This window comes from Capricornis sumatraensis, chromosome 23 (assembly GCF_032405125.1).
Source record: "Capricornis sumatraensis isolate serow.1 chromosome 23, serow.2, whole genome shotgun sequence".
NCBI lineage: Eukaryota > Metazoa > Chordata > Mammalia > Artiodactyla > Bovidae > Capricornis > Capricornis sumatraensis.
Genome location: NC_091091.1, coordinates 24,346,506 through 24,369,251, shown reverse-complemented (window position 1 = coordinate 24,369,251; position 22,746 = coordinate 24,346,506). Strand labels below are relative to the sequence as shown.

The 22,746-nt window shown below is 48.4% G+C and overlaps 1 protein-coding gene across 1 annotated transcript in view; it reads right to left on the bottom strand.

The window, feature by feature from the left end:
• Positions 1–553: 553 nt before the first annotated feature.
• PDCD11 (programmed cell death 11) overlaps positions 554–22,746 on the bottom strand; it is a 42,459-nt gene continuing 20,266 nt past the window's right edge. Inside the window, exons 18-36 of the mRNA XM_068961429.1 lie at positions 22,011–22,160; positions 21,477–21,592; positions 19,270–19,811; positions 18,265–18,327; positions 13,023–13,131; positions 11,354–11,443; positions 11,069–11,174; positions 10,468–10,645; positions 8,396–8,452; positions 7,492–7,614; positions 6,819–6,941; positions 6,174–6,474; positions 5,853–5,969; positions 4,139–4,288; positions 3,677–3,927; positions 2,828–2,996; positions 2,193–2,346; positions 1,531–1,696; positions 554–858 (exon numbers count right to left, since the gene is read on the bottom strand). Coding sequence (XP_068817530.1) covers positions 690–858; positions 1,531–1,696; positions 2,193–2,346; positions 2,828–2,996; positions 3,677–3,927; positions 4,139–4,288; positions 5,853–5,969; positions 6,174–6,474; positions 6,819–6,941; positions 7,492–7,614; positions 8,396–8,452; positions 10,468–10,645; positions 11,069–11,174; positions 11,354–11,443; positions 13,023–13,131; positions 18,265–18,327; positions 19,270–19,811; positions 21,477–21,592; positions 22,011–22,160 — 3,134 coding nt within the window. The 3' untranslated portion in view covers positions 554–689. The remainder of the gene's footprint in view (positions 859–1,530; positions 1,697–2,192; positions 2,347–2,827; positions 2,997–3,676; positions 3,928–4,138; positions 4,289–5,852; positions 5,970–6,173; positions 6,475–6,818; positions 6,942–7,491; positions 7,615–8,395; positions 8,453–10,467; positions 10,646–11,068; positions 11,175–11,353; positions 11,444–13,022; positions 13,132–18,264; positions 18,328–19,269; positions 19,812–21,476; positions 21,593–22,010; positions 22,161–22,746) is intronic.

Below are 22,746 nucleotides of genomic sequence, written 5' to 3'. Positions count from 1 at the left end.
TCCTTCAAGCAGGATTGTTTAACCCCATTTCACAAACAAGGCACCCAGTTCAGAGAGGTTGGGTAATCTAGCCCCACTGGCCCCCGGAGGAGACATCACCAGCTGGTTTGAGCTGATACCTGTCACCTTCCTCTCAGGCACTCAGGTCCCTGAATTTCCCTTCTGGGCTCTGCCTCTCCTCCTGCCCAAGCCTCTCAGCCTCCAACAAGGGGCACAAGGTACCACGGAGCTGAGCCAGAGGCAAGGTCCAGAGATGCCGTAATCTAGAAGGGTGTGGCCTGCTCCCAGGACCCTGCTGATCACCCCACTCATACCCCCTGCTGGACCAAGAGCCCGCCAGGGCCACAGTGGGATCCTGACTCCAGGGTTGTGGGGAGTTGGCCCTCCATTCCTGCTCCCAGGGACCTCCCAAGAAGGAGACTCTCAGGTTCCCTGGGGACCCAGAAGTCTGCTGCCTGCAACCACTGAGCAGCCCCAGAAAAGGAAAAAGATGAAACAAATTGGTTCTTAAGACAAGCAAAAAGGAATTATAAGAAATCTCAAGTTATTTTTCATCTTGACGGGATTACCCCAAGGATGCTGCAGAAAAGGCAGCACGTAAATAGAGTCCTCAGGCAACACAGTTTCTCAACGGCGCAGACGCCTGAGGGTCGGGCAGGGTGTCGCAGTGTCCTGGAGCCAGCCGGCCCCTAGTCCACCACGGCGCTCTTAGCCTCCACGTACTCCAGGGCCTTCGCCTTGACAGCCTGCACGTCCTTCTCCGAGCCGTGCTGCTTCTCGTAGTCCAGGTAGCGCTTGAAGAAGAATTTCATTCGCTTGGGGGCCAGGCTCAGGTGAATGACCCGCTCGAAGATGTCCCTGGGAGGGAGAGCAGATGGCGTCCCTGGTCATGTGATTCCTGGCTGACCTTCACTCGCTGCTCTCAGGCTCTGGAGCACTCCCACTTCTACCTTTATTTTTATTCCCATTATAAACTGTCACGTCCAGCCTTGCTTTCCAGAGGAGCAGACTGAGATGTTACAGGGCCGAGTGCCCTGAAGGCACACAGGGAATCAGGACAGAACTAATGGGATGGGACAGCCAGCAAGGTGTGGATCTGCGAGGACAGCTCTGCTTAAAGCTCATTGAGAGGCGTGGGCGGGCACCAACTCTTTCTGGACCTCAGTCCAGCCATCTCTAATCCTCTCTGTCTTGGGGGGATGCTGGTGGTGACAGGTGAGATCATGCCTGTGAACACTCTCTACAATGAGAGCCAGGCTCAGCATTAATTATGAGGAAAACCCAGTCTCCTGACTCCCAGGCCTGGGGCCAGCCTACCTCCCAGCCGAGGTTCCAGCCAGACCGGTGGCTGGCCCCCCGAGGTAGAAAAAGAAATCGGAACTGTGAATGCCACAGAACCTGCTGTGTCATGTCAAGAGTAAGAGGACTGGGGTGCTGGGAGCTGCTGCAGGGCTAAAACTCCTGAGTGGTCGATGCCCGCCCCCCACCCCGCCACAGGGAATGAGGCCTCAGCCCACCCTCCCCACTCACCGGGCTTCCTTCTGGCTGCCGTGCTTGATGATCATGTCGATGTAAACCGACCAGACATCTGTGCGCTTTGGGTAGATGCTCAGTGTGCTCTCAAAAATGGCTCTGGCGCGTTCTGCATCCCCTAGCTGGAACTCAAGCTGTGCAAACTTGGAAATCACATCCACGTCTGCAGGGAGAGGACAGCTCAGACACAGAAAGCAGAGAGACGCCCTCATCACAACGCATGACTCTACGGGCACAGAGTCTGATGCCCGATTCCCTGCCCTTGGGTCCTGAGACCCAGGTGATGACAAGAGGGATGCAGGGGCGGGTTGAGGGCTAAATACACCGATGGGCACTGCTCTATGACTCCCAAACGGCAGACATTCTACTCTCTGGGCCCGGAAGGTGGATGGGGGATGGGAGGTAGGCTGTGGGGCAGGCAGGCACAAGCAAAAGAATTGATGCTAATCCTTTTTTGTTTCTCAATCTCTGGAGTTTTAGCATTTAAAATGCAACATGAGCACATCTTCATGAGTATATAATCAACAGAGAGCAAGCTAGCACCCTCCAGAAGGCCTCCCTAAACCAGCCCTTGGACGAGAAGACCCCCACGCCCCTGCCCAGACTCAGGGAGCCTACTGGGCTCAGGATCTGGGTGGGTGGAAGGAACGAGCACTCACGCTCTTTCTTAGGCAGGCACTCGAGGGCTCGCTGCATCACATGGTGACTGGCCTCCGCCTTTCCCCTCCGCAGAAGGAAGGCGCCGTATTTGACCCAGACAGCTTTCTCCTGCCTGAAACGCTTCAGCATCCGGTTGTAGAGTTCGCCAGCTTCCTGTGGGAAGAATGATGTAAGCTGAGAGAGCAGGTGAGAGCAGAGGGGGCAACGGCAGAGACAGATGGCTACGCTCGTGGGAAGCTAGCCCTGGGCTCAGGGGCTTCCTCAGTGTCCAGGCCCCGATCCACATGTGACGGGAAAGGGCAGGCGCCCAGGATGAGGAGAGCACGTGCCGAGGAGTCTCCCTCCTAATCCTATGCCGTGAGGAGGTCGAGACTAGAGACAGCGTGAGCACGATGAGGGCGAGGAGAGACGGAAAGGGGCGACTGGGCCACATCACCTCCTATCTGTGACACCTCTGTTGGTGGCTCAAGGGTGGGGAAAACAGCTTCTCCCACCTGAAGATGAGCAAGCCTGGGGCAGGACTGGGCCCAGAGGCAGGGGTTTCCCCCCTCCCCGAGACGTCCCCGCTGCCTCAGGGACTTCCAGGAGCGGCTGAGGCCCCTCTGGAAGCCGGCTGCCTGGCCCAGACCCCTACCTGGAATTTCTCTGACTTGGTGTAAATGTCAGCCAGGTGGAGAAAGACCTTGAGAGGCTCATTGTACTGCACGGCCCGCTCGAAGACCTTGGTCAGCGACTCCTGGGAGCCATACATGTTTTCTAGGTTCAGCAGGGCCACCCACACGTTCAGCTTCTCCTGCTCCTCTCTGGAGGGAGAACAGTCAGCACATGAGTCCATCCTCTCAGGCCCATGAGCCCCCACTCCCAACTAGGGGGCTGGGACTACGTCCCCTCCCCAGGCTCCACCCATGTCCTCAGTCCCCACCCCCACAAGCCGGCACTGAGAGCCCCACTGCAGCTCACGTGGGAGCAGGAACGCCCATCCATGGCTGCGGGGTCTGAGGCTCCCCTAGCTTCTACCTCCCTTCTTGGGAAGGAAATCTACCAATCTCAAACTGGCCTGAGGGCTGGGCTGGACAGGGCAGAACCTGTGGTCTGAATCTCCCCTCAAGCCAAGATAACAATGCAAAGGAGCACCATCCCTCTTCACTAGCTTTTGGGAAGCCTGCTAGAGCCTCGGCCTGGAAGACGGCCACACCAGGATTTTCACCCAGGTATGCGGAGAGGCAAGTTTTCCCTCTTCTACTTTTCTCCAAGTGAGGCACCTGAAGTGTAAGGACTCATGGAAATGTGACCCTAGCTCTCTGTGAAAAGGACCATGAAATATAAAGGAGCAGATCTATGTTATGGCTGGGCCGTCTCTGAGAGAAAGCCTGTGAAGCCATGGGCCCTGGTGGCAGTCGCCCCAACTGCCGCCGGCCTGCGGAGGAGACACGGCCCTCCCTGAGGAAAGATGGGGCCCAAAGCAGGACGGTGAGGCCGGGACCTGAAGGAGATGGTCTTGAGCGCCCTCTCAGCCACGGCCCGGGCCTTCTCGATCTCCGTGGCCTGCAGGTGGAAGGCCATGTACTGCAGCCACAGGAGGGAGCTGCTGGGCGAGCTCAGCACCAGTCGGTCGAAGTCCTCGGCCGACTCCGGCTGTCGCCCAGGATCCATCAGCGCCTCCTCGATGCGGGACAGCTCCTTCTCCGCCTTCTGCTTCTCCAGCTCCCTCTCCTTCTTGCTTTTCTTCTTCTGCTGTGGAAAGCAGAGCAGCAGGTGAGTCGTCTGCTCCTCAGACCCAGAGAGGTCTGCAGTGGAAGCCAGGAGCCGGCAGGGCAGTCTGTGGCTTGGCAATCACTCCCCGCCTGGGACGGCCCCGCCTGCCCAAAGAGACACCGAGCTTAGGGCAGAGCATGGGAGCCCAAGGGTCCCTGTGAAAGAGGTGATGCCCTGGAAGATACGGCACCGTGGCTTGCTCTGGCTTCTCGTCCTCCTCACTGTCCGAGCTCTCTCCGTGAGGTGGCAAGGCTGGGGTCAGGGTGTCCAGACCCACGTCCCAAACGAAGCCGGAAGATAGCTGCAGCCGGGGCGCTTCTGCTGGCCTGGTCAGCTTCTCCTGAGGATCAAAGGCACGCGTGACGCCAGCACTGGGCCCAGCGGCCCCTGCTCCCCAGCCCCTTCCCACTGGAGGAGGAGGGGCTCCCACCATGCCCAGAAACCTAGAGGTCTAGACCAGGCTACACCCTGGTCCACTGGGGAAACTTACAGGAGTGACGAAAAGCTTTCTTTGTAAATAACTAAATTTAAGTAATAATTTTTTAAAAAGCTACATATGCATACACACATTAATGTAGGACAAAGGTGTGCCAAACGCTCTGAGGGAGGCAGGGAAGCCCTTCCACACTGGTCCTCGGGGTTGTCTTCATTTCTCACAAGGAGACACAGTCTCAGACAGGCTGAAAAAGCCTTTCTTTCTTTGCTGGCTCTCCCACCACCTGACTAATTTAATTTAGCTCCACTTACAGACTGGTTCCAAATAGGAAAAGGAGTAAATCAAGGCTGTATATTGTCACCCTGCTTATTGAACTTATATGCAGAGTACATCATGAGAAACGCTGGACTGGAAGAAGCACAAGCTGGAATCAAGATTGCCGGAAGAAATATCAATAACCTCAGATATGCAGATGACACCACCCTTATGGCACAAAGTGAAGAGGAACTAAAAAGCCTCTTGATGAAAGTGAAAGAGGAGGGTGAAAAAGCTGGCTTAAAGCTCAACATTCAGAAAACAAAGATCATGGCATCTGGTCCCATCACTTCATGGGAAATAGATGGGGAAACAGTGGAAACGGTGTCAGACTTTATTTTTTTGGGCTCCCAAATCACTGCAGATGGTGACTGCAACCATGAAATTAAAAGACACTTACTCCTTGGAAGGAAAGTTATGGCCAACCTAGACAGCATATTAAAAAGCAGAGATATTACTTTGCCAACAAAGGTCCATCTAGTCAAGGCTATGGTTTTTCCTGTGGTCATGTATGGATGTGAGAGTCGGACTGTGAAGAAAGCTGAGTGCCGAAAAATTGATGCTTTTGAACTGTGGTGTTGGAGAAGACTCTTGAGCATCCCTTGGACTGCAAGGAGAGCCAACCAGTCCATCCTAAAGGAGATCAGTCCTGGGTGTTCATTGGAAGGACTGATGCTGACGCTGAAACTCCAATACTTGGCCACCTCATGCGAGGAACTGACTCATTGGAAAAGACCCCGATGCTGGGAGGGATTGAGGGCAGGAGGAGAAGGGGACGACAGAGGATGAGATGGCTGGATGGCATCACCGACTCGATGCACATGAGTTTGGGTGAACTTCGGGATTTGGTGATGGACAGAGAGGCCTGGTGTGCTGCAATTCACGGGGTCACAAAGAGTCAGACACGACTTAGCGACTGAACTGAACTGAATAAATGTGGATTAGAATCGACTTTTAAGCCTATTCAACAGTTAAGCAGGGACCCTGTCCTTAGGACCTGATGACCAACTGAGGAAACTAGCCTCACCACCTTTTCCTATTTTACAGAAAATGAGGACAAGAAAGGGGTGCTGATGACAGCCCAGTCCTCAGGCAGGAGACCAGGGACTCTCCTCTCGGAGCAGCCCTCCTCCCCAACCCCGCCGCCCCTCACCTTGGGCAACATGCTCATCTCTTCTGCCTCTTCTTCTCCTTCTCGGTAATACACTTCCACACCACTGTCGTCCTCCTCGGACAGGACAGCTTTCTTCTGCTTCTTGCTCCCGATTTCCTGGGATGACAGGCAGGGACGATGCTGAGCCTCGCTTCTCTTCATGGCCCAGGGGGTGCTTGATCCCGGCCCTCCCAGCAGCACCCCGTGCCCTACACAAACTCCGCTGCTCTCAGTCCCAGAGGCGGCGGCGAGGCAGCTGCTGGTAGCTTCTGAAAGGCTCGCCTTCCACGTGAGGGGAGGCCATCTTCCCAAGGGCCCTACCTGCTCACTGCTGGACTCGGGGTGCGGCCGCTTGCCCAGCTTCTTTGCCTGGGGCTTCTGGGGCTCCTTCTTCTCCTTGCAAGGTGGCTGCGCCCCCTCCTGCCCCTTGCCAGTTCTCTTCTCTTTCTGTTTCTGCTGCTTCTTCTCCTTTGCTTTTCCTTCGTGGTTTCTCTCCACTGCCTCCGTTTCCCTCCCCTCTTGCTTTGGAGGTGGCTGTCTCAAGCGGGCAGAACGCGCGTCCTGCTTTCCAGTGGCATCGGGGAGGAGTGACAGCTCTACCAGGCTCTCCTGATGGTTCAGGCTACGACAGGACGACAGAGCGGATGACGAGGACAACACAGTACAGCGGGTCCTGCCCCAACCTGCCCTGGAATCCGTTCAGTCATCTTAGGAATGACCCACACATCATACGACACTTAGAAAAATACAGAGCGTGGCTGTGCTGCCCCTCCCTCCGGCCTCAACTACAGGTGCTGTGCAAAGAAAAGTACACACCTGCTTTCAGGAGCTGAGGCAGAAGGTGCCAAACAAAGGGAGCTCACGGACCACATTTACCATCACCTAGGCCATGATGTTTAAAGTTTAGCTCTCAATCTCCTCCCAGAGTTCCCAGAGAAAGGGGTGAGAGAGAGAGAGGGCACCCACCGTAGGACCTTGGCTGTGAGCAGCTTCCCCTCAGGGAGGTGTCTGTCATAAGGAGCGTTCTTGGACTGGTTGTGCTGGGAGACGTGCGGGTGTTGGGCCAAACCCGTAACTGAGGGGCCAAGGCTGACGGGAGAGAGACAAGCGTCCCGTAGTCGTAAACATGGCAACGGAGTCCCAGCCAAGCTAGAGCCCGCGCCCTCCCAGAGACCCAAGTGGGACAAGGATTTACAACAGACGGTTCTTGGCATTCAACTAAATAAAGAGGGCTTTGTAGACTGGAAAAAACATCTAGCGTAATGAAGATATAATAGGAAGGTATTTTTCACCCCGTATCAGAGCGTCACAACACACAACTCAAAAGCTGCTAGAAGGACAGAAGGAAATAAGAGAAATAGTAACAGCAGGGGAGGCTGCAGCGACTGGCGCTGGCAGCTCGCGGGACGCTCACGAATCATGACATGCCACTTTCTTTGTCCAAAACACCAAACAGAAGAGTAATTTACAACTTTTTTAAAAGTATGAAAAGACCTGGAATTTAAAACACCGTGGGAACTCAGTCTCCTCCCTTCACGTTCCTTCAGAGGCGGTGACTGAGGGAGCAGCGGGGGCCAACCAGGACAGGCTCCTGGAGGACACGGGGCTGGTCCACGTCCCCAGGCTCCGCCTCACTCACCCTACGAGCACGCCGGACGGCTGGACGGACTTGACGAAGCCCCTCAAGAGCTGCCCTTCCTCAAGGTCCTTGATGGAGTTAATCTCTGGATCTGTTATTTTGCTTTTCGTCTCTGGGTTCGTCCTAAAGGCATAAAAAGGCTTGCACACATACCTCTAAGCCCTCAGCCCACCCTCACCCCTGACGTCCCCGTGATAATGCACTCAGTCACTCAGTCATGTCAGACTCTGCCAGCCCATGGATTGTAGCCCGCCAGGCTCCTCTGTCCATGGAAATTCCCAGACAGGAGTATTGGAGCTGCTTGCCATTTCCTGCTCCAGGGCAACTTCCCCACCCAGGGATCAGGCCCACACCTCCTGCATCTCCCTCACTGGCGGGAGGATTCTTGACCACTGCACTACCTGGGAAGACCTCCTGAGGTAACAACTCTTTGTAAGAAGGTGACTCTGGACCTGTCAGTAGGCCATCACCTGCAGAGCCCAGCCCCACCTTCTCCTGAAGTCCTGTCAGCTCTGGACAGCGCTAATAGTAACAGGGAGAGGATGGTCAAGCCTCATAAATGTCCACCTCAAACCATGACTTCAGGCTAATCCACTTGACGGCACTCGCCCCCGCTGTGTAACCCTGGGGGCTACATCACCTCCCTTCACCAGGACCACCAACAGGTAAGCCCAAGCCCCACTCTGGATGTCTGCACCTTTCCCTGGGAAACAAGAGCCTGAGCAGACAGGTTCTTCTACAGTTAGAATGTCCTCAGCTTTTCTGGATAAAAACAGGGCTGGGCATAAAGGAGGCGAGCAGTGAGGCAAGCTGGGAGGCCCAAAGCCCTGTCAGATCCACGCAACCTCTCCTCAGTCCTCTGGGAGGTTCTTCCCTGATTCTTGTCCTGATGACACAGACTCACCTGGATGATCTCAGCGACAAAGTCAACACAGGGCTTGCAGCGGACAGGACGTAACACCTAGAACGGGAGCAAAGGAGAAGGCAATGCAGACCCCAGCACCTTGGGAGACGGGAGAGGGCCTCGGCTTCCTCTCACAAGGCTGAGCAACAGGCGAGAGTGAGGGCTCTGCTCTTCGTCCTGCTGACCACCTGCTGAGGGACTTGGGACAAGGCTCTTCTCTGGGCCTCAGTCCATCAAGTAAAAGCAGCGCTACTTGCTCTTCTCACCCAAGAACGGTGCTGGCAGGAGGAAACCAGAGGACACGCAAGCTCTCTGGAAGGCATGCAGAGCCACGTGGGGAACACGCAGGAGATGAGACCTGCCCCGTGTCGGGGGTTGGGAGGGTTTGATCTCGTGGAGAGACTCACCCAAGGAACCGTGGCAGGGACAGCCCAGGACCACTGCAGATTCACAGTTCAGAGGCGGCCCCCTAAGTGAGACCTAAGAGGGGAAGGCTTCAGGGGGAAAGTAGGGTTTACTCTTGCTAGGGGACTTCCACACTCACATCACAGAAAATGGCAAGTAATAGCCCAAAGTCACAGGGTAGAGAATCTTACCAGGAGAAAGGGTCTCAGCAACAATACAGCCCAACTCCTCCCACAACAGCATCTGTGTTTCCCACCAGGGCATCACGGCCCTTAACGCAGGGAAGGACCTGAAGGGATTGTCTGCCTTTGGGGAGTTAACTTATCATCCACATTTGAGAGTCAAGGAACTACAACTGAACACTACTCATATGCTTAACTATAAGGTTATTAAAAAAAATATTTTGCTAAAAATAAAAAAATCACATCCATATTTTGTAAGCCTAAAGAAAAGAGATGATTCTGGATTTCTCTGTGACATTCTTCTTCTCCTAGGCCCTGGGCATTTTTGTGCTGTTGAGCTCCGGCAAGTGGCTGAGAATGAAGGCAGGTGCTGGTGGCTGGAACACTCGAGATGGGAAAGAGCAATTACTGCTTTCCAGTCTCAGCCTCCAGAAGGTGCCTGCTCCATTGCTGGATAATTGTGTGTGACTGTCAGAAAAGTATGTATTGTACCAAGCTGAAATATGCCTCTGCAATGCTAGTTTATTCAGGCTACGGAACAGTTTCAAAACTCTGAGGCAGGTTCATTTCTGTGCATCCAAAATAGTTAATAAAGCAACTTGACCAGGCAAAGCATAGAACAAATGTAAGCAGACAATAACCATGAAAAATGACCAGTAAGAGAAATTCAAATTAAATTAAGACATCAATCTGGGCCTATTCAGTGGCAAAGATTAAAAATTAAGAATATCCAGTGTTAGATAAAATTAAGTACCAGTCTCGAGACTTCCCTGGTGGTCCAGTGGTTAAAAGTCTGCACTCCCAATGCAGGGAACATGGTTTTGATCCCTACCTGGGGAAATAAGATCCCACATGCCACACAGAAAAAAATGCCCAGTGTTGACAGAGGTGTGAAAAATGAACAGACACATTAACTGTTAATAGAGAGAAAATTTAGCACAGTCCTTTTGGAAGACACTTCGGCAAGATATATAACATTATTTAACCCATCAATTTTACTTCTAGAAATTTATTTCACACACATACTTGCACTAGTATCCAAACATAGGTGCAAATATACTCACTTCAACATTACTGTCCATCAACAGAATTATTTATATAAACTGTGATTTAAAAAAAACACATAATGCAACTCAAAAAAAAAAAGATAAAAGTAAGGTAAAGAACAAGGAAGGTTTTGAAATACTAGCACAGGAAAGAAAAAGTGCATGAGTCACTGCGATTAAGAAAAAGCAAGCTGCAGAACAGTATAGAAAATTAAATTCTACTATTACATAAGGGAAATTTGTAACTACATATATTAGAGTCTTGAAAGAAATCGAAGCAAAAGTGATGGAGCAACCAAGCAATGTTCAGTTTCCACTTTATATACTATTTTTTTTTTCTGGTACAAAACCACACACCTGTAATTAAAAAAAAATCAAAACCCCCCAAATCCCCACCAATCCCACAGATAGTGGGAAAAAGTTAAAGAGTCCAGCCTACCTGACAATCTGCTGTGGGGCGAAGTCTTCCAGGCGCGTCTCCGAGTAGGAGTCACTCACATGAAACATGCTGACTCTTCCAACCCTCCCAAAGGGGAAGGAGACGGTCAGCCCCTCCTTGGGCGTCACCTTCACCACACGGCCCATGGCCACTTCCCCCTTCTTGAGCTTGTGAGGACCTGGTAAGACAATGAACCAGATGCAGGGAAGAAGAAGTGAGCCAAGAAAGAAGCTGAGACAGTAGCCAACCAGAGGCTGGCGGGAGGTGAAGGTGTCTGGGCTCAGGGTGTTTAGAATGAGTGGACCAGAATGATCACACAGACCCAGACCACTGTACCACGTGGTCAAGGATGCCAAGGCCGAGTGCTGGACAACCCTTTCTGAGAGACCTAAGAAAAACAACTGTAGGTAAAGATGTCTCAGACACAGGCCACAGAGCAAAGCCCCAAGAGAAAAGCTGTTCCAAGGACACAGCCTCTGCAGTAGAATTTCTGAGGATGCTGACCTCCATGGCATCCTTCAACCTGGGCGATGACTAAGACCTTCTCCCAACCCTTTCCACCCCCTCTCTTCCTTGACCAGGTCCCATTTCATCACCATACCTATGAGTGAAAGAGACAAGAAGGCCTTGGAGGAATCTGCTGGGCCAACCACGGTGGCCTTCAGGGCCTGGCCAATCTGGAACTTCTTATCTGGATGTTTCAGAACCTAGAAGGATAAAAAATTTCCTCTGATGTTTGAAGAAAGGCCTGTCATTTATCTAAACCCACAGTACAGTAAGTATCCCCTATGGGACGGATCCCTGTCCCCACTGTGAGCACACACCAAGGATTAACTCGAGCTCAGGGAGCTGGGGTTTCCTCTCCAGGCATCTCAGGCACACTAACCTTGAAGCTAAGAGAAGTAAGCAACAAGGGAATTCTCCCTCGGACGTCTGGAGCAATCTCCACCTCGAGCCATTTCTTAACCATGTTGTACTAGGAGGGAAAAAAAAAAAACAAGAGAAGAAATGGAATAGGGCAGATACAAGCATCTCATCTTTTCCTTTCACTAAAGCAGACACTCTTAAAATCACACTGAAAGGGCCCTACTCCTACTCCCACAGGCCAATCCCCCTGCCCACCCTCCACTTCTCACAGGCTTTACTCAAGTCTAGCTCAGAGCCTCCACCAGCCCAGCAGAACACACATCCTTCCTGGTGCCTCAGCTGATCAGGAGGCAGAAAAGGCCTCAGAGATAACGTCCTCAAGCAGTAGAACCAATCCCAACCTCACAGCCTCCTCTAAGCTCAGTTGCGCACAGTGAGTTAACAGCCTTCAGGGACTAACATCTCATTTCTAAATCAGTTTAGATTTTTCTATTGACACAGTGCTCTACCCTAAATATACACCCCAATATTCAGGTCAACTCAAAAAACATTTATCAAGCAGCCACTACACACAGCATGACAGTGATTAACAGCCAGGCCCTGCCTTCAAAGAGATTACTGTCTGCAAAAAGTAAGTTGAATGAATATGCAAATGACTAGAGCAGAAAGCAACACACAGGAGTATAATATGCTACAGACTCTACAGGAGAACTAGGAAGAAGGGAAGGTTATCGGTGCTAGACCTTGAATTATAGGCAATGGGAACAGACAGTACCCCAGTGTAGAAATAAAGAAGGGGGAAAAAGGAGGTTTTCAGCATGACCGGTACTCCAGATTCATGAGGTCAGATTATAAAGAGTCCTTTTTTTTGGCCACACTGTGTGACTTATGGATCTTAGCCCCCACAGGGATCAAACCCATACCTCTGCAGTGGAAGTGAAAAGTCCTAAGCACTGGACCACCAGGGATTCCCTCTGAAAAACCTTAAATATTACTCTAAGGCATCTAGGGTTTATGAATATCTATAGACAAAAAGTAACTAAAGGTATCAAGCATCATGGACATAGTTAGACAGATGCTCATGCAGGAAGACTCTTGCAACACTGAAGAGGAGTTACCCCTCAAGGTCAAGTCCAGACAGACCTTGACCTTCTCTCTGATATATTCTAACCAGTACAGTTCTCACTGATCTCTTCCCTTTACTCAACTACTATTCTACTTAGGGTTTAAATACATAATCTGACACCCAATTTACATATTGTTTTACACAGTTCCTGAACTTTATGAAAGGCAAAAATCTAAAATCCAATACTTTATTTTAAATAAAATTTTTTATTTCTTGTATATTCCAATAAAACTTTATTTGTGGACACAGAAATATGAATTTTACATTATTTAAGATAAAGTACTGGATTCAAATTCTTGCTCTATGATGTATTTTTCTGTCTATTTTGTACAAGAAATCTACAAACACGTAGAACTGTGAGTTGCTTGCTGTTTGGAAGCCATAAATTTAGCTCCTTGAATAGACCAGATGTTTTCTAGGAGCAGAGGGCTTTACTATCTCCCACACATCAGCAAGGCAGTAAGCATAGAATCAAAGCCTAGTGCAAATGGTCACTGCTAGTTCCTCCCCCCTTTCTTCTATAAGAAAGACAGCACTGCATTGCAGGGCATGCACTTCTCACCTTCTTCAAGAAGCAAGTCACAGTCTGACCAGCCTGATACTGTTTAATCTTCTCCAAGGGGCTTACAGAGTGAGTGTTGAGAGCAGTATGGCCATCCTCCTTCAGCTCACTGTTCGCAGAAAGGCAATGGAAAGAGTAAACCAATCTCTATAAGCTCCTAGCTTGAGACCATCTCCCCCAACTGGCCTTGGATTAATTTTACTGGACTCCCCTAATGCATACACACCAACCATGCACACCTCCATTTCTGTCCCCAAAGGGGAATGAATATTCACAATACCTGCATGAAAGTTAATCCTTTCCAACTCACTCAACTAGGTATGAACAAACTACAAAGTAGGTAGCCAACAATAAAATGAAATTACTTTACTTATTTCAATGCTTGAGCTACCGCTTTACTGTTTGCAGAACTGCTTTCACAAATGAATGTGACAACACTCTCATGTCTGATTCAAACAGGAAAGATACTATTAAACTCACTTTATGCTACAGACCCAGGGACTCAAGTCAGAGCTTCTGACTCAAAAGTTCAGGGCTCCGTCCCATGCTGCTGCTGTGTCCGACTCTGTGCGACCCCATAGACGGCAGCCCACCAGGCTCCCCCGTCCCTGGGATTCTCCAGGCAAGAACACTGGAGTGGGTTGCCATGTCCTTCTCCAATGCATGAAAGTGAAAAGTGGAAGTGAAGTCGCTCAGTCGTGTCTGACTCTCTGCGACCCCATGGACTGCAGCCGACCAGGCTCCTCCGTCCATGGGATTTTCCAGGCAAGAGTACTACCTTGGCATTATCACTTTCTTGATTCTCTTTGTCTATGCAGAAAAGCAACGAGGAGATGTGGTCTGAAAATTATCAGTCTACAAATCACTTCAAAGGAAGCACAGAGCTCCCATTGTTTCAACCCAGCCCACCTTACCCATTCAAATTTCTAAAACAAAACAGAACTCGTCAATAAAATGGTACAAGTAACACTGGTAAAACTGTAACATATAATAGCCAAGTACTGGAGAATATAAAAACCACAGGAAACTCATATACAAGTAAAGCGGAAATACAGATATCCTATGAACTTTGAGAACATGGTACTAAGGGAAATAAACCAGTCACAGAAGGACTATGCATGACTCCCCTTATATGAGGCATCTAAAGACATCAAACTCAAACTCAGAGAAACAAAGCAGAATGATGGTTGCAAGAGGCTGGGAGGTGAGCAGGAAATGAATGGGTACACAGTTTTAGTTAAATGCAAGATGAAAAGGTTTAGAGATCTGTTTACAACAATTGTGCATATAGCTAACAACATGGTGAGAGGGCAAATTTACATTGTGTTTTCACCACAATAAAAAAAATTTGAAAAAAGATTAGAACACAGATAAATACAAAGAAAAGCCCATATGAAGACATAGGGAGGAGAGAGCCATTTGCAAGCTGAGACAGGCCTCAGAGGCACAAAGCTAGAAAAAAAAATTTTTTTAATAAACCACAAACACACATTACAAGTATGTGTTACCTTTTTTCTTTTTCCCAAATTATTTTACTTTACCTTTCTCTCAAAAAAAAAAAAAAAAAAAAAAAAGGCAGCCATAACTGCTTTAATGCCAAGAGAAAATTCAGCGACTAGCAGGAATTCCAAAGACACACATAAAGATTCCTGAACCGTCTGCTCTCCTAACTGCAGCCCCTCCAAATGAGTAATTAATTAATCAGGAAACATCTCATCTAGTTTGAGAGACCCTCACCCACCCTGAACTCTGCTCCAAGATACAGGACATTCTCTTTGTGCAGGAGATCTCCATATCTAAGTGGGAATGAAAACATGGTGGCATTTTGTCAAGTTAGTCAACACCATAGATTAAACAAATGTTTTCCCTCCTGACTTCAAGATACATGATTTTAAACAAAAGCATTTGAGAAACACAGCAGTTATACCATTATGTTTATACTATGCTTCTCAGAGGCGTTGATTAAAATAAAATAATTAACAATACAACACAGGTGCACAGAGGAGGTGAAAGAAGTGCTCGAGTTTTACCCGTCCATCTGTCTGTCTGTTATTGTAACTCTCCATCCCCCATCTCCTCAATGGAATGCACTCATTTCCTGGCTTGACCCACACTGCCACAGCATTGTCAGCATCTGGTGCTCAGGGTTCAGACGTATTTCCCTATCTCAGACACAAGCCCTCGCAGAACTATTCCACTTCTGTTCGGGATGCTGATCAAACCTTAACCTCAGGAAGTTGTTTAAGTTGTCCTGTCCTTGCATAACACCCTAGGCACATAAGACTTACAGCCTGGATGGATGGGGGCCTGACTCTGCAGAAGCACTGGAGAAGGCACTGGCGACCCATTCCAGTACTCTTGCCTGGAAACTCCCACGGACGGAGGAACCTGGTGGGCTGCAGTCCATGAGGTAGCTAAGAGCGGACAAGACCGAGCGACTTCCCTTTCACTTTTCACTTTCATGCACTGGAGAAGGAAATGGCAACCCACTCCAGTGTTCTTGCCTGGAGAATACCAGGGACAGCAGAGCCTGGTGGGCTGCCGTCTATGCGGTCGCACAGAGTCGGACACGACTGACGTGACTTAGCAGTAGCAGCAGCAGCTTCACTCATGGATGGCCTATTCAGTTCCAAGAGGCTGGGTTTTTTTTGTTTGTTTTTTTTTTTAATGTGGTAAGCAGAAGCAGACAGGCCCACAGACCAACATGCTTAAGATTCTCTGAAAGAATGACCCCAGACAAATTGGATCCACCACTACAAAGAACTACCAGTTCTCCTCGTCTACTACTAGTCCTACTAGTTCACTCAGAATCCCTTGTGGAGCATCCCTTTGCATAATCCACTCGAGTATGACCTAAAATTTTCAGTCACCAAGCAGTAGTCCACACTCAGAGAACAAGTATTCTTGGCTACACGGTGTATGTTTAGGGAATTACTGAGTTCTAAAATACTAGGTTCAAACAGATTCAAGGGATTAGAGCTGATAGAGTGCCTGAAGAACTATGGTCGGAGGTTCACGACATTATACAGGAGGCAGTGATCAAGACCATCCCCGAGAAAAAGAAACGCAAAACGGCAAATAGGTTGTCTGAGGAGGCCTTACAAATAGCAGTGAAAAGAAGAGAAGCGAAAGGCAAAGGAGAAAAGATACACCCATTTAAATGCAGAGTTCCAAATAGCAAGGAGAGATAAGAAAGCCTTCCTCAGTGATCAATGCAAAGAAATAGAGGAAAACAATAGAATGGGAAAGACTACAGATCTCTTCAAGAAAATCAGAGATACCAAGGGAACATTTCATGCAAAGATGAGTACATTAAAGGATAGAAATGGTATGGACCTAATAGAATCAGAACATATTAAGAAGAGGTGGCAAGAATACATAGAACTATAAAAGATCTTCATGACCCAGATAACCATGATGGTATGATCACTCACCTAGAGCCAAATATACTAGAATGTGAAGTCAAGTGGGCCTTAGGAGCATCACTATGAACAAAGCTAGTGGAGGTGATGCAATTCCAGTTGAGCTATTTCAAATCCTAAAAGATGATACTGTGAAAGTGCTGCACTCAATATAACAGCAAATTTGGAAAACTCAGCAGTGGCCACAGGACTGGAAAAGGTCAGTTTTCATTCTAATCCCAAAGAAAGGCAATGCCAAAGAATGCTCAAACTACCACACAATTGTACTCATCTTACACGCTAGCAAAGTAATGGTCAAAATTCTCCACGCCAGGCTTTAACAGTACGTGAACCATGAAATTCCAGATTCAAGCTGGTTTTAGAAAAGGCAGAGGAACCAGAGATCAAATTGCCAACATCCGTTGGATTATCGAAAAAGCAAGAGAATTCCAGAAACACATCTGCTTCTGCTTTATTGACTACGCCAAAGCCTTTGACTGTATGGGTCACAACGAACTGTGGAAAATTCTTAAAAGAGATGAGAATACCAGACCACATTATCTGCCCCCTGAGAAATCTGTACGGAGGTCAAGAAGCAACAGTTAGAACTGGACATGGAACTGACTGGTTCCAAATCAGGAAAGGAGTACATCAAGGCTGTATACTGTCACCCTGCTTATTTAACTTATATGGAGAGTACATCATGAGAAATGCTGGACAGGACGAAGCATAAGCTGGAATCAAGATTGCCAGAAGAAATATCAATAATCTCAGATATGCAGATGATCACCCTTATGGCAGAAAGCAAAGAAATAAAGAGACTCTTGAAAGTGAGAGTGAAAAAGTTGGCTTAGAACTCAACATTCAAAAAACCCCTCAACATTCAGAAAACTAAGATCATGGCATCTGGTCCCATCACTCCATGGCAAATAAATGAGGAAACAGTGACAGACTTTTTTGGGGCTCCAAAATCACTGCAGATGGTGACTGCAGCCATGAAATTAAAAGACGCTTGGTCCTTGGAAGAAAAGCTATGACCAACCTAGACAGCATATTAAAAAGCAGAGACATTACTTTGCCAACAAAGGTCCATCTAGTCAAGGCTATGGTTTTTCCAGTAGTCATATATGGATGTGAGAATTGGACTATAAAGAAAGCTGAGCACCAAAGAATTGATGCTTTTGAACTATGGTGTTGGAGAATATTCTTGAGGGTCCCTTGGACTGCAAGATCAAACCAGTCCACCCTAAAGGAAATCAGTTCTGAATACTCATTGGAAGGACTGATGCTGAAGCTGTAATTCCAATACTTTGGCCACCTGATGTGAAGAACTGACTCATTTGAAAAGACCCTGATGCTGGGAATGACTGAAGGCTGGAGGAGAAGGGGACAACAGAGGATGAGATGGTTGGATAGCATCACCAACTCAATGGACATGAGTTTTTGAGTAACCTCTGGGAGCTGATGACAGACAGTGAAGCCTGGCGTGCTGCAGTCCATGGGGTCGCAAAGAGTTGGACACGACTAAGTGACTGAACTGAACTGAGAATACTAGGTTGAGAGCAAAAATGTTTCTTTTTGTCAAACATCAACAAACAGACTTGCAATCAGCCTTTAAATTGATACTTAAACTCTGAATACAGCTTTCACATTGATTTTCATATAATCTCTCTAATTTAGCTATACTGAGAAACCAGACAAATATCCCTTCCAAAGAAAAAAAGACAACCTGGACAGAGAGGCAAAATAAGTCACAATGCTGGCTGAATTAAGACTAAGAATTCAGGTTCCTGACTCCAAAGCCCAAGCTCTTTCTACGGAACCACTGGAGTTCCCCTCACCTTGGCCGAACACTCAGCTCTGGGATGGTTCGTATAAATCTGGGATGACTTATTGGGAGAAACCTGGAAAAGAAAGAAAGTCGAATCAATTCTCCTATTCTCTGTCACACTATAATCTGGAGATCAGAATTTCTAACTTCCCACTCAACCGAGCTTAAAAAAACCACCCATTCCACTGCCACACCACCCCCTGGTAACATCAGGCTTGAGAGTTTCCATTCTCAACGTTTGAGTCAACGTTCAGAAATTAGCTCATCTGATCTTTTGGGATTATCATATTAAACCCTGAAATGAATTTTCCTTACAGATAATATACTCCAACTCTTTCATTCTAAAAAGAAGGAAATTGAGGTCTAGAGAGAATAAATGACTTACTGAAGTTCCCACAGGTACTGAAATTAATATGCAAATTATTGGCTAGACTTAGAATTTCTTTTGGTTTTCTTATAGCAAGGACTTCTGCAGCAATAACATACTGTGACTTGAGTTAAAGTAAATGAATACAATTAAGGTATGTGCTGGAGAGTAGATTATAGTACCTGCTGATATATCCTGAGCAATAACTATGTGTCAGACAACCCAGCAGGCACACTCCACGCTAGGTGTTCTTTTCCCAGTCACTGCAATGGTCCTACAGGGTAGTCACTATTATCACTCTCACTTTACAAATTAGGAAAATAAAACTGAGAGGGCTAAGGAACTGTTTAACTCGTGGTCATGTAATTTTGAGTGGCAAATCTGGAATTCAACCCAGATCTGACTTTAAATGAATGCTCTTAACCACTACCTTATATACCATTAAAAAAATAAGGAGAGACAAAGGGACTCTTTGGTGAATATTTTGGTGAACTAAAGAGGAAATGTGACATACGACAATTTTTGAACCTGCTCCAGTTCCCATCCCTTCTCCCACAATTACAGCAAGCTCTCCTCAAAGCCAGACCCTCTGCATAAACAAACAAAAGCTAAAAAAAAAAGCCAGCCCCTCGCCCTAAGCTTCCATACTTGAAGGTCTTCATGTCTCTCCCGCCAATCACTCGGGCAGTGACTTTCTTCCCAACTTTCAGCTTGGCCGTAGGAGATGTGCCCACTGGAACATCATCTAGAATGTGGGAGGCATGGATGCAGCCAATGATGCCATCTTCCAGGGTCACAACCACATGGGTAGGCTTAATGGACTTGACAGTCCCCGTGACCATGTCCCCAATGGACAGGGTGTGCTTCTTTACAGTCCTTATGACCAGAGCTGGATCCACTTCCTCATCCTCGTCGACTGTCTCTGAGTCCTTCCGGGTCTGTCTCATGGTCCTCTTAGCAGCTGGCCCCTCAACGGCTAAAAGGAGACCGGTCACTCCTGGTTCTGTGGTCTGGAGGGTTAGGGAGACGCCTTGCCCCACCTGCAATTTCTCTGAGTCAAAGCGGAAGGTGTCGTTCAGGTGAGAGGTCAGGGAGAAAGCTGCGAGGTGGCCAGTTTCTACCAAGGAGGCGACGGCAAAGGACTCCTCCAAGTGCTGCACAATGGCCTGGAGGTCACTGCCTTTCTTCAGCTGGAAAACAGAAAACCATCATCCCTGCTTCTTACAGAGCACAAGGACACATTCCTCACCCACTGGGCAGGGTGTGACTGAGGAAGCCCACTGAGTCCTGGGGACCCAAGGCTCATGTGAGCTGGAATAAACCAGCCTCCACTCCCAGGACCCAATTTCCCCTCCTGTATTCTGAGGCTGTCGACATGATCACACTCAAGGAACACACTCAGGATCACCTGGAGTTAGCTTCTGTTTTGAATTCAGATTCCCAGTCCTATCCTACAACTGGCGAAAGCAGAACTTTACAGGGGACTCTGGTGTACAGCCGGGTGGCCGCTAACGGTGCTCCAGCTTTAACACAGCACTGTGGTCCCCGCTCTCCTAGTCCTGCAGCTCTCCATCCTGTGCTTTCACTCAGCCAACAGGAGTCACTACTGACAGCTTACTGTGTATGAGGATGTAGCCTATCCTTCCCCATCATCCACGCTGTGCTCACGCCTTTACAGCAGTGCCAGCTTCACTCAGACGATAAAATGGAAATGGGGTCTACTAGAAAGCTTGTATGCATGCATACTAAGTTGCTTCAGTCGTGTCCGACTCTTTGCGACCCTATGACAGTAGCCCACCAGGCTCCTCTGTCCATGGGGATGCTCCAGGCAAGGATGCTGAAAAAGGTTGCCGTGCCCTCCTCCAAGGGATCTTCCCAACCCAGGGATTGAACCTGCGTCTCTTACGTCTCCTGCATTGGCAGGGAGGGTCTTTACCACTAGTGCCACCCGGGAAACCCTGTCAGAAAGCTTAGTGAGGGGTTAATACTGTTTGTTATTTCTCTTTGTGTCTCAAAGTCTCAAAATTAGAAGCAACTAGAGGTTAAGGATTACATCTATATAATCCTCTGAAACATACCCTATGCAATGAGGAGCTTAATAAGTACTTCAGAAAATGATGAAATATATGTGTCATCTGGAGAGAAAATACCACTCATTTTGAAAGCTTTCCTGAAGCTATTCTTTGCCTGTGCAGAATAAAGCTATTCTTTATTTGTGCAGATGAACAGCCTGGAGTCAGACTACCCACAGACATGTTCTGTTTGGTTCACATGATGTTTAAAAAAGAGTTTCTAACATTTCCCACACCTATTTCAAAAAAAAAAAAATTAAATTCTGCCTTCTCTTAAAATTCAGTGCCTTAGCAACACTAACCCAGATGCTCTCACATGGCAACAAGCAGACAGTGGTTTCCACTCCTCTGCAGGGACTCCTCAATCGGTCAGAGCCCTACAGTCACCATCTGCCTGCTGCTCTCCTCTAGGACACCAGCTTGGCCCTAATCAGGGTGACCATGTGATTCATCCGCCTGAACTAGAGTGAAAGTCACTGCTACTAACGAGCACACCAGGGCAATTCCCGGGCTATCCCATGGTTGCGACCTGGTGATGTCACTGCCAGGGCCTAGGTTCAATCCCTGGTCAGGGAACCAAGATCCGGCAAGCCACACAGCTTGGTCAAAAAAGCCAAAAGAAAAAAAAACCCACACCAGAACAACAGGTACACCTGGGAATGACCCAAACAAATCCAGGCACATAGCTACCCTGTGTACAAGCATCTGCAGAGCGTGTGGGGTTGCAGAGGTGTGTAGTGCCACTGAAATCATTGGAATGAAGTCCACAATCAACAAGCTTACCTTTTTAGCTTTTCTATTCACCAAATCGTGGCAGAGGGAAACATGTACTTCCAACTTCAACATATCAATGTTTAAGATTACAGCCTTCTTTTTCTGCCCAGGTTCCAGCTCCTGCCCTGCAGAGTGCAGAACCACACACAGGAAGCTGTGATCACCCTCCTGGAGCGGGGGAGGGGGGAAGAAGACAGCATCTCCCCAACTGCCCTGCAGCCCTTAGGCGCAAAACAGAAGAGGACCTATGTCCTGGGTCTATACGGGTTAAGGAAGCCTAGGGTTGAGTTCCCATAATTCAAGTGTGTCAATTCATACACTGATAAATAGATTCACCCAAATACAACAATAAAAGAATTCATACCTAAACCTTCTTTAGTACTGCTGCTGTCTTCATTTGCATTTATACAAAATAAGCACGCCAAAAACTTCTATTGAATCAGCTCATCTAGCCTATGTATTTAGAAATTCTGTACCCAGCAGAGGCAGCAACGGGCAAAGGGTTCCCCTATCAACCAAGAAAGGTGAGAGAGATGCACTCACCTGCCCGATGATACTTGCTGGCTCTCAGGACCAAGCCAGGCACAGGGCCCTCACTGAACAGCACAGAACCGTCTTCCAACACCTCCTGCACCTCCAGGTCAAGGGCCATCCCCGGGGTCATCTCAGCCAAAGTCTGGATCAACACAGAGTCTGACAGAAATCCAAAGGAAACAGGGATTAACAAGATGAAACAACACTCACCATTCTTTTCCCTTTGGAAATATGCTGCCATACGGAGGACATTTCCAACACTCTGCACAGCAAACACCTTGAAGGTAAAACCGCTCTTGGTAAAAATGTCTGACGTCCATGAACACTCCCATCACAGGCAGGGACCTATGCCCCCTGCGAATCCCTCCTGGCCATAATTCATGGAGAGAGCCAATGAATGTCAGGAACACATGCTTTGTCTTGGCTTTGGAATTTTCATCCTTTCTGTTTAGAAACTACCCTCTCAAGCTTCTTATTCCCAAATCCCACTGGGGTTCCAACAATTCTACACAATGTTCAACACTTAGGAGGAGCAGACTAATAACCCCCACGAAGTCCTCCAGCAGGTCCCTGGTTCCATTTTATCACTCACCACACGTGATGAATAAAGGAACAGAAAGTGAAGGGGTGAATGGACTCACACAAACGCAAACCTGAGGCTACAGAACTCAGGGGAGTCTGGATTCTGGGCTGGGAGGGAGCACGGCGACTCCTGGCCTAATAGCGACAATCTTTCACTGGAATC